The sequence below is a fragment of the Ruditapes philippinarum genome, unplaced genomic scaffold (genome assembly GCF_026571515.1).
Source record: "Ruditapes philippinarum isolate M1 unplaced genomic scaffold, ASM2657151v2 ctg1640_1_1_1_1, whole genome shotgun sequence".
Taxonomy (NCBI): Eukaryota; Metazoa; Mollusca; class Bivalvia; order Venerida; family Veneridae; genus Ruditapes; species Ruditapes philippinarum.
In genome coordinates, this window is record NW_026866216.1 from 165,546 (window position 1) to 176,866 (window position 11,321).

General features: G+C 33.7%; 1 protein-coding gene across 1 annotated transcript in view; it reads right to left on the reverse strand.

Annotated features, from left to right (window-relative positions):
- LOC132731753 (transient receptor potential cation channel subfamily M member 3-like) overlaps positions 1-8,407 on the reverse strand; it is a 99,180-nt gene extending 90,773 nt beyond the window's left edge. Inside the window, exons 1-2 of the mRNA XM_060718003.1 lie at positions 7,748-8,407; positions 291-370 (exon numbers count right to left, since the gene is read on the reverse strand). Of these exons, the coding sequence (XP_060573986.1) occupies positions 291-370; positions 7,748-7,909 (242 nt within the window). The 5' untranslated portion in view covers positions 7,910-8,407. The remainder of the gene's footprint in view (positions 1-290; positions 371-7,747) is intronic.
- Positions 8,408-11,321: the final 2,914 nt, after the last annotated feature.

Consider the following 11,321-nt stretch of genomic DNA (forward strand, 5'->3'; position numbering starts at 1 on the left):
AAAATTGTTTTGTCAATTTAAAACCATGTAATAATGCAAGTTGCTCTTATTGCAAGACTTTTTTCTACTTACAAAATCAAATGTGCATGTCTCAAAATTTTTCACATCAGAGGGATCACCAAAATTGTTTTATATGTGAACTATGAGAAACTTCTTTATGATCCCTTTGTTACTGAAGTAGCAAATTTCAACACATTGTTCTAGTTTAGCTATGCCTAAAACATTCAGAGAAAAAATATCTTGGGATTGACATTTCATTATTTCAGAGCAATGTTATTATGTTTACTTACTTTCCAGCATCTCTAGAGCTTCTAATGAACTTTGAACATTCCCTCTTCATAAACGTTCTCTCGATCCATGATCTTTGACTCTGTAAGTACAAAAACAAGAAAACTTAAATCATCTGGGTACCATTATTTCGAACAAGTTAATATTTGTAGCCATTGTCTCCAACACTCAGGTGAAAAGTTGAGACCCAGCAAAGCCCTGGTAAATTCTTCCTACTGAGGGGGGAAATCAGAACCCAAAATCTGACTAACATATTTCTCATGATACAGGTTTCCCTTTATCAATAACTTATTTTGGTGCAAAAATTAAACCACTGTACTAATCCTCATTCGGAAAATAAAACACCTCATATAGAAGACAAATCCTCTCCTATGGAAGATAAAACACCCCATTTTGGAAGACAAAACATCTCATATGGAAGATAAAATACCTCATTTGGAATACAAAACATCTCATATGGAAGATAAAACACCTTATTTGGAAGACAAAACACCTTATTTGGAAGACAAAACACCAGTATTTGGATACAAAACACCTTATTTGGAAGGCAAAACACCTTATTTGGAAGACAAAACATCTCATTTGGAAGACAAAACACTTAACATTTATTCTACTGGTCTCTTACATCACTTTGGGGGTTGTGTAAAGAAGTCCTAATGTGACCCACAAATTACCACCTTTTTTGACCTTGTAATCCAATTCTTTTTATACTACCAATACTACAATCCATCCAATCAAATTAATGCCATACTGAGTCTATTTTTGATCCATTTATTTTAGATCATACAGAACACAAATGGCAAAATGTGAGCAAAAACCTAATAGCATTGTTTAGTTTGCTGTCAAAATAGTCAATCACTGATGAATATTTTATGTTCCTTAAAATGAACAACAGTTATATCAATATTTGATAGTCTAGACAAACAGAAAACTCAAATGAGCCGTGTCATGACAAAACAAACATAATGGGTTTGCGACCAGCATGGATCCAGACCAGCCTGCGCATCCGCACAGTCTGATCAGGATCCATGCTGTTCGCTATCAGTTTCTTTATTTGTTATAGGGTTTGTAAGCGAACAGCATGGATCCTGATCAGACTGCACGGCTGGTCTGGATCCATGCTGGTCGCAAACCCATTTATTATGTTGGTTTTGTCATGACACGGCTCAAATTTATTAGAAAAAACACATCCAGTGTCAGACAGACTGGCTTTGTGTTTTGATAAATGACAAGCAAGATTCTGGAGTAAAATGTGAGGACCAGTCTTACAGTATTCAGTCCCTTGTTGTCAAAGGTCAACATCAAATCAAATCAAGTGATATGAATACTACAGGAGATCAGCTATTCCAACACAATTTTTCTGATGCAAAGACTGTATAATATTATATAGACATTTCAGACATGGGAACCAGGGCATTTTGTTACTTAGAAGTCGTTACCACTTACTTCAAAACACAATGTTAGAAATATATTTCTGTGAATGAATTAATTATTACATCTTACATTAAGCAATGAAAAAAATAAAATAGACATCAACAAAAACAGGAATTTAATGAAAAAGAATGTCATAATTATAGAACAATTGAAGCATTTTCTCATAAAAGAATTCATTGACAAGTACAAAAGGCTAGAGTAAGTTCATCTTGATTCTCTAATAGACTGTGTCCTATGTGTTTATCATTAATCACAACATTAATAACTGTCTAAAGCTAAGCTACAGGGAAATCTGAGTCACCTACATTAGATAGTAGATGACATAGACTTCAATATGAATGATCATACTGGAATACAAAATGAAAATATCTGGTAATGACTTACCAAATAAATTCTTTCACAACTTTTGCAGAATATACTTATGTACTTTGGTTGTCCCAAATGGACATAAATTTATTTGATGATTTTAATGATGAATTTCGAGACCTAGATCTTCTTCTGTCAGTATAATAAATAATGTAATCATTCACTATAAGAAGAAATTCAGCTCTGCCACTCAAAAATTTGAATACGAGATCATAATGACTGTGCAAGTATGGCAATCTGAAACTGCTCAGCAACAAAACTGCATAAAAAATGGTTTTAAAACAGCCGCATGAAGCTGATATTACATCAATCCATACAAACAGGTAAAAAAATAATAACTTGAAGCTTACTCTGTAACAAGGGCAATATTGTCACAAAATACGCCCATCACAAAAGCTTTTGACAAAGATGTGGGCATTATAGATATGCTTATGCAAGATACGCTATGGGCAATATCCAGACAATATCTGCTTTTTATTTGTCAGACCAAACAAATAATGGTAGAGAAATTTCAGACCCTGATGCTGTAAAGTAGTCCGCTTTTTCGAAGCGGTTACTTCCCTTTATATGTACACATATGCCAAAAATTCAGGGGAGATCACTGCGTAAAGATGGTCAAATGACAGGCGCATTAATTTTTAAGCAAAATAGTTCCCGAATGGTCGAAGATTTCTAATATTGTTTTATTCTTTATAGATATACATGCGTATAGTAAGCTCCATGATTATTTACATCTGTGTAAAACAACAGTTAGCGTCAAAATAATAATGGTTACAAACCCTAATTTAGAATAATATAGTTTTCTTCAGGCCGTGAATATATAACTTCACCGTGGCCGAGGGGTTTGCGCCCTCGCTTAGAAAGCGAGAGGTCTGGAGTTCAATTCCCAGTTAAGGCAACTCATTTTTTTTTTTCAAATTGTTTAAGTCAAATAAACATTTAATTGAATATCGGTGTTGCAATTAGTCTTATAGCCAATTTACTACAATTAAAACACTGGAAAGCATTGGTGGCACTATACAAAAACAAATTGGTTTACAATCTCACAACCTTCACCTTTCTGACATTCTGAGTCCCAAACAAATTCAGCGCCTTCTGTGCTTTGATTTATCATCTCTAGTGACCTTAACCTTGCAAAAATTAACCTAAACTAGAACTGCCACTATCATGGCGTGAATACCCCCGCATACCACTTTGTCAGAATCAACGGTGGCCATTTAGAGCTCAAGGACAACCTCCCTGCCAAATCTGAGGTTACTAAGCCAGTGCATTGCTAAGTTATGTATTCTACATGCTTCAAATGTGAAAATGTCAAAATCAATACATTGCGGACAGGACATTCTTTAACAGTTGAGAAGAAAAGCTTTTTTTTGTCAAGGTCCCTGTGACCTTGACCTTTGACCCAGTGACCTCAAAATCAATATGGGTCACCTTATAGTCATGATCAACATCCATGCCAAATATGAAGACTGTGGGTCAAAGGAATCTTAAGTTAATGGGTGGACAAACTTTTTGAAGTCAAAGTCCCTATGACCTTGACCTTTGACCCAGTGACCTCAAAATCAAAAGGGGTCATCTACTAATCATGATCAACATCAATGCCAAATATGAAGACTGTGGGTCAAAGGAATCTAAAGTTATTGGGCAGACAAACTTTTTGAAGTCAAAGTCCCTGTGACTTTGACCTTTGACCTCAAAATCAATAGGGGTCATCTACTAATCATGACTAACCTCCATTCCAAATATGAAGACTGTGGGTCAAAGGAATCTTAAGTTATTGGGCGGACAAGCTTTTTGGAGTCAAGGCCCCTGTGACCTTGACCTTTGACCTGGTGACCTCAAAATCAATAGGGGTCATCTACTAATCATGACAAACCTCCATGCCAAATATCAAGACTATGGGTCAAAGGAATCTTAAGGTATAGGGCGGACAAGCTTTTTGAAGTCAAGGCCCCTGTGACCTTGACCTTTGACCTGGTGACCTCAAAATCAATAGGGGTCATCTACTGATCATGACTAACCTCCATGCCAAATATGAAGACTGTGGGTCAAAGGAATCTTAAGTTATTGGGCGGACAAGCGTTTTGAAGTCAAGGCCCCTTTGACCTTGACCTTTGACCTGGTGACCTCAAAATCAATAGGGGTCATCTACTAATCATGACTAACCTCCATTCCAAATATGACGACTGTAGGTCAAAGGAATCTTAAGTTATAGGGCGGACAAGCTTTTTGAAGTCAAGGCCCCTGTGACCTTGACCTTTGACCTAGTGACCTCAAAATCAATAGGGGTCATCTACTAATCATGACTAACCTCCATGCCAAATATGACGAATGTAGGTCAAAGGAATCTTAAGTTATTGGGCGGACAAGCTTTTTGAAGTCAAGGCCCCTGTGACCTTGACCTTTGACCTAGTGACCTCAAAATCAATAGGGGTCATCTACTAATCATGACTAACCTCCATGCCAAATATGAAGACTAAGGGTCAAAGGAATCTTAAGTTATTGGGCGGACAAGAAAAAACCGACGGACAGCCGGACGGACGGCCGGACGGACGGCCGGACGGACGGACGGACAAGCTGATTCCAGTATACCCCCCTTACAACTTTGTTGTGCGGGGGTATAATTACATGTGTCACACTTGTAGCCATGATAGTCATCATTTGTGTTACAATCCATCAATAAATGAAGACTAAATAGTCCCTGTACACATCTTCTGTTTTATCTTAACTTTGACCTCTCTGTGTGACCATGACTTTGGTAGCAGGGACCTGGATTCCTAAATTACATGTTTCACACTTGTAGTCATGATAATCAATTCCCAAATAAATGATGACTAAATGGTTCAAATACACATTTTCATATCTTCATCTGAACTTTGATCCCTATGTGTGAACTTGAGCTTGGCCGCAGGGACCTGAATTTTGCACCCAACACTCTGCCTCAGTATAGTAACCATTTGTGCCAATTTATATTGAAATCCCCTAAGCATGTAGAAGTTTTGTTCTGGACAAGCGTTTTTCAATGACCTCTAAGTGTGACCTTGACCTCTAACCTAGAAACCTGGTTCATGCGCATGACACTGCTTCTCACAGTTGTGAACATTTCTATGAAGTTTTATTAGAATCCCTCCATGCATGTAGGAGATATGCTCTGGACAAAATCTCTATATTCAATCATCTTTAGTGACCTTGACCTTGCATATATTAACCTAAATTACATGGTTCACACCCGTAGTCATGATAATGACCATTTGTGTTTCAATTCCTCAATAAATGATGACTTAATGGTCTGAATATAAATTAACAAATTATTATCTGAACTTTGACCCCTATGTGTGACCTTGACCTTGGCTGCAGGGACCTAAATTTTGCATGTGACAATCCACCTAAAATGGTGAACATTTGTGACTTGTTATATAGAAATACCTCTATGCATGTAGAAATTTTGCTCTGGACAAGCGTTTTTCAATGACCTCTTAGCGTGACCTTGAATTTTGACCTAAAGAACTGGTTCATGTGTGTGACACAGCTTCTCATAGTGGTGAATATTTCTATGAAGTTTCATAAACATTCCCCCATGCCTGTAGGAGATATGCTCAGGACAAAAAAAGGACTGCTCGCACGATAGCCGGACCGTCCACCAGGGGGGAAACTATAATATGATACATTTTTTAAAACGGGCGTAATAAAAAGCTGATTATTCTGATGAGGAAGCGAGTTTCCAACAACTTTACTGATAGAAGTAAAATCTTAGCCCATATATCATGATGAAAGCACTTGTAAAATCCCCATGGCATTTCAGAGCATATTTGCTAATCTATAATAAATCAACTAAATTGTTATACAAACAATAATTATATAAATAACTGAAAAATAATTAAATAAAATTTCAGGAATGTTATTTAGCATAAGAAACATGACAGTAATGTTAAACATTTTTTCAACTAAGACTACATAATTATATGTATATCTAATAACAATTTTAAGTCTGACATTTAACAAGAGCTGTCCGTAAGACAGCGCGCTCGACTTTTTTATTGCTTGCCAATAAAAAAAGTTTTTGCAGTAAAAGGCAATACAAGAATCTCTGTATTTTTAAAGTGAACAATGGCCATGAGCATTAAGATATTTAGTGAAGAATTATTTTATTATGACATAATTTATGGTAAAGTGAACAAGTGGATAGGAATGAATTTTTTTAGATTTTTTAAGTTTTTTAGTGCTTGCCTATAATACAAAACATTGACAGTTAAGGGCCATAATTCAAATAAAATCTTTGACAGAATTACCTTCTCCTGGACATGTTTGGGAATCATGATTGTAAACAAGTATTCCAACTTTCAAATTAATATCTCAAACAGTTCAGTCAAAAAGTGGACTGGTACTAAAAACTTAACCAAGATTCTAAGTCGATAAAAGGCCTTAATTTTTTAAAACAAATCCTTGACAGAGTTACCTTCTCTTGCGTACAGATGGGGTAATGATGTGAAATAGCATTAAAAGTTTCAAAGCAATATCTCAAAGGGTTAAGGCAATAAGTGGATTTTACCCATATTCAATGTATTTTCTAAGTCAAAAAGGGGCATAATTCTGTCAAAAACCTTGACAGAGTTATGTCCTCTTGTCTGTTGATGAAGGTCGTGATGGTAAACAAGTATGGTCAGTTTCAAAGCAATACCTCCAATGGTTTTGAAATAAAGTGAGGTGGTACAAAAAACTTAACCAAGCTCAATACACATTTTATAAGTCAAAAAAGGGCCATAATTCTGTCAAAAACCTTGACAGAGTTATGTACTCTTGTCTGTAGATGGAGGTTATGATGGTGAACAAGTATGGTAAGTTTCAAAGCCATACTTGTAATACTTCTGAAATAAAGTGGGGTGGTACGAAAAACTTAACCAAGGTGTGACGCCAACGCCGACGCCGACGCCGGGGCGAGTAGGATAGCTCCCCTTTTCATAGAAAAGTCGAGCTAAAAAACAAGGAGGCCATGATGGCACTAAAAACAGCAGATTCTTCATGAGAAATTGTATGGGTCTGTTCAATGAAAACTGCTATCAATTTAAGTACTATTAATACGGTCACATTAAAAATGAGCTAATAGCTCAGATATAAATCTGAGCATTGATATCAGAATTAAATGGTTTTTACTGTTATTTTCAACAGTACAATTAATACATAATTTAAGTGACCTGCAGGGCAAACTATTTTGACCAGTGGCATGTGTTTTACAAATTACAGCTTTTCTTAAATGGCACAAGCATGTCACATTTAAAGTTACAAATTGTTCACTTCAGTATATCTTTTAAAATTTTAAATTCTACCATTTTCATGTTCAAATGTTGAATATTATAATACTTAATACTTAAGCTAGTACTTACCAATTGGTTCTTACCAATACCTTTCATGAACAGCTCTGAAACATTTTCAGTTTTGCTTTCTTTGATGTTCTTTCTTAATTTACCATTCACAAATGGCCACCAAGAAGGGTCAAATATGAACCCACGGGAATGATTTACAAAAAATTTCTGAGGACCTCAAGTTGATACTAGTTCATACAAAATATTCAAACAAAACAGATTCACAAAGCATCATTATATGATAATATACAACATATATTAATATTAGATCATTCAGAAGTAATAACAGGAATTCTTACCGAGTTTTCATGTGAACCACTGCCCAATATAGATTTTCGAATACTCGCAAGATCCTCAAAGATTGAGGCGAGACTTGTTCGAGAATGATGTGTATCATTATCATGCTGGACCTTTAACATTCCATTTGACGGTCCAGTGAAATGATTGGCTAATTTCTTCATTTCAGAAAAATATTCCAATTTTCCGCTACAATAATCCGTGTTAAGAATATGGAAGCGATGTTTCTTTAGTATCCTACTGTCTTTTTCATTGTTTATATCTCACTTGCTAATCTTTTGCTTTTTTTTCTATCCTTTGTATCAACAAATTCAGTCTCTAATTTCCGATGCATTTATTTTTACCTGAGATTTTATTCACATTGTTTTATATACACATGTATTGCATATTGTATAAATATCTACTGAAAATCAGATTACAGTTTTGTTTCTGCCAGAAATCTACAGTGGTTTTTATTGCATTTTAAACAATCCAGATCTTACTTAAAATTAACAAAGATCATCAACTTTTCACAGTTTACACATAAAACTCATTTAATCTTGACATCATTAATATCCAGTACATATATTATAATAATGAAGTAGTTTGTCAAGCAACAAAATCAAAAAGATTAAATCCAAGGCAATTATAATAAAATATTGATGCATTGTCCACTTAAACATTACTGTATTCTCTTGATAAAGATTTCAAAGCATGAAATTCAATGTAAACTCATTCTTAACACACTTAATTCAACAAATCATTATCAACACTTATCAATTTCAATTAAGGAAATACTTGTTTTCAACATTTATATTATAAATTATGTATGTTCACTATATATTCACTATACTGTTGTTTAAACTGTATATTCAATATGTGAATCACCCAATCAAGTAAGAAGTGTTGGCATAGAAAAAAATTAATTAACAAACATATGTTATGTATGATAATGACTCTCCAGTGTTTGAGGTATAGGTTGAACCTTAGATGGTGCTGACGGTCATACTATTTCAAGTAAATAACATTCACTTAACAACTTTTGTACAGTGTCCCTCAAAACTCCAAAAAACAAAAGTAAAAAGGTTTATGTCGATTTCACCCAAGGTAATGTTTCAACTTATTTCTCCATCATAACTTCATGGATTTTTCCAAACTAAACAATTTTGTGAAGCTAAATATGTCAGGGTTTAGAGCAGTATTTGCTTTTTCTGCAAATTGAATACTTTAATTTTGTTGGCACAATTTTAAATACTTAACTAAAGTGTGACGGCAACACAAACACCTGTGAGTACAATAAGCTCTCTTTATTCTTCAAATAGTCAAGATCAGTTCTAAATTATTTTTTTCAATAATCAAAAAACAAAGTCCACTAAAGAAAAGTGTATATCCTAGTTTATCCCCCCACACACACACTGTTATATACACTGATAAATCAATGTATCTATTGAGGAAGCTGTGAAATGCATTTAACATACTTGAGGTGATATTCAATATATAACATCATTTAATTAATTGAAACTTGTGTTATTGATTTTAACTAATGATTGGAAACATTGATTTCATTGACTGCTGTCAACATCTTGTCTTCCTAAATCAAAGCAGCATGCCTGTCCAAATTCATGTTAATTTTCAAGAATTGTATTTAAAAGAAAGAAAGAAATTTACACTTTGCAAACGCCACTTACATTCCACAATAAATACCTAAAATAGGTCAGGATATGCAAAAATACTGCCCTTATTGAGTTAGTCACACGCAGTAGAAATATGGTGATAAATACTTCAAATCAGTCATAAGTTGTATATAACAATAACAAAATGTAAATAATTACTTGAATTGTATAATTATAATAATTATTATTTTAATTTTCATAAAATCTTATTACATTTTTTTCAAGGCTGATTTCCTGAAAATAATTTGACTCATCTGGAGGCATGCAGCTTTAACCTAAGAAAAGGAACATAACTGCAAAATCTAATTTAGTTTGTAAGATTTTTGTTTAAGTGCAATAACCATGCGAGACATTCTATTAAATTGTTACACTATACTCTTTCTTGAATCAAGCATAAGATTATGGAAACAATATATTTCACTGTTTATAAATTTCAAAAATATTTCAATCCAATATAGTATTTGTACCCTTTAAGCAGTTTATAAATTCTATAATCTAAATTTAGCCTTTAAATCATATGGTCTCTTTTATCACAAAACATGGGAGATTCATGATAATTCATCATAAAATACATTAAAAGTGAAATGTTTTATGACGCTCCTAAACGTCTTCATTATTAGTCAAATATAACATTGACCATTATTGACCTTAAAATACAAGCAACATAACTCTGCATCAAGCTCTGTATCATAAGGGAGGTCATTATCATATTTCCTTAGAAAATCAAAGCCTATAAAGCAATTTCTTGTGTTTTGCAAGATGATAATCTAATTACTCTGAATACCATTATATATCTAATAATACTTTTCAGTATTTTGCAAGATTAATATCATTCCTTAATAAGTTTTCAAATGAAAAACCATTGTTGTTGGTGAAAATAGTGTGAGTGACGTCATTAAAAAAAAAAGCTTCTTAATTATTCATCCGAGCCTTCCTGGACAGTAACTACGTATCACTATACTGATTATATATAGAAAGTATTACCGCTGTGATTGGCTTGAAAAAGTATTTGTGCATGTAATGGAAACAAGTATTTTTTATGAATAGAATGGTATTGTTTATGAAAGCCCCAAAATGATAGTGATGGGTGTTTTGATGAAAGGACAAAAAATATTGATTCCACAATTATTTATATACTCATCAAAAATTTCATCTTCTGATTTACTTAAATCATTATTATAACCATTTACGCCTAAAATTTAATTCATTTACAATGTACAAATGTAACAAACAATACAAAGACGTAGACAATATATTATAATGTCAAAATTATAACAGTGACCTTAGAGTTTCAGTAAGGAAACTGCATGTCATATTATATATTATGACAGGAATTAACGTGCCCTTATGATCTACAAATGTTTGATGTCTGCCAGCAAACCTACCTTCAACTGCCTCTTAAATTTAATTATACACTGTGATGTAATAAAAGTTTAGTTTTTTTGTTAAACCTCACAACTAAACATTACTCATTAATTTGAACATTACAATGAGACAAGTAATTTCCTTTATGCTGTGTTTCAGATTAACTTAACCCAGCTAAATTATATTTGTGTATTACAGAGTTTGACTGCCAAGGGCAAGCTGTTGTTTCCATGAGCAAGAAACTTTACACTCTTTGCTTAGTACTAGTTGGTTCCAGGAATGGATTCAAGAGTGTTTCAAAAAGCATTATGACTTCATATGACAGAATCGAAACTAAAACAAGAACTGTCGGAGGACAGTAACGCTCAACTATTCGAAAAGTTGTCACAAGTGTGTTTCATTGAGTATAATAATGCTTACCTATATGAATAAATAAAATTGTCCCAAAAAGTACAAAGGCTTGTTATTAAGATGTTTTATCGAGTGAATCACTGCTTTATTATGAATGCATAAAATTGTTCCAAAAAAAGCACAAACCCTTCAGTAGTTATGGAGATAC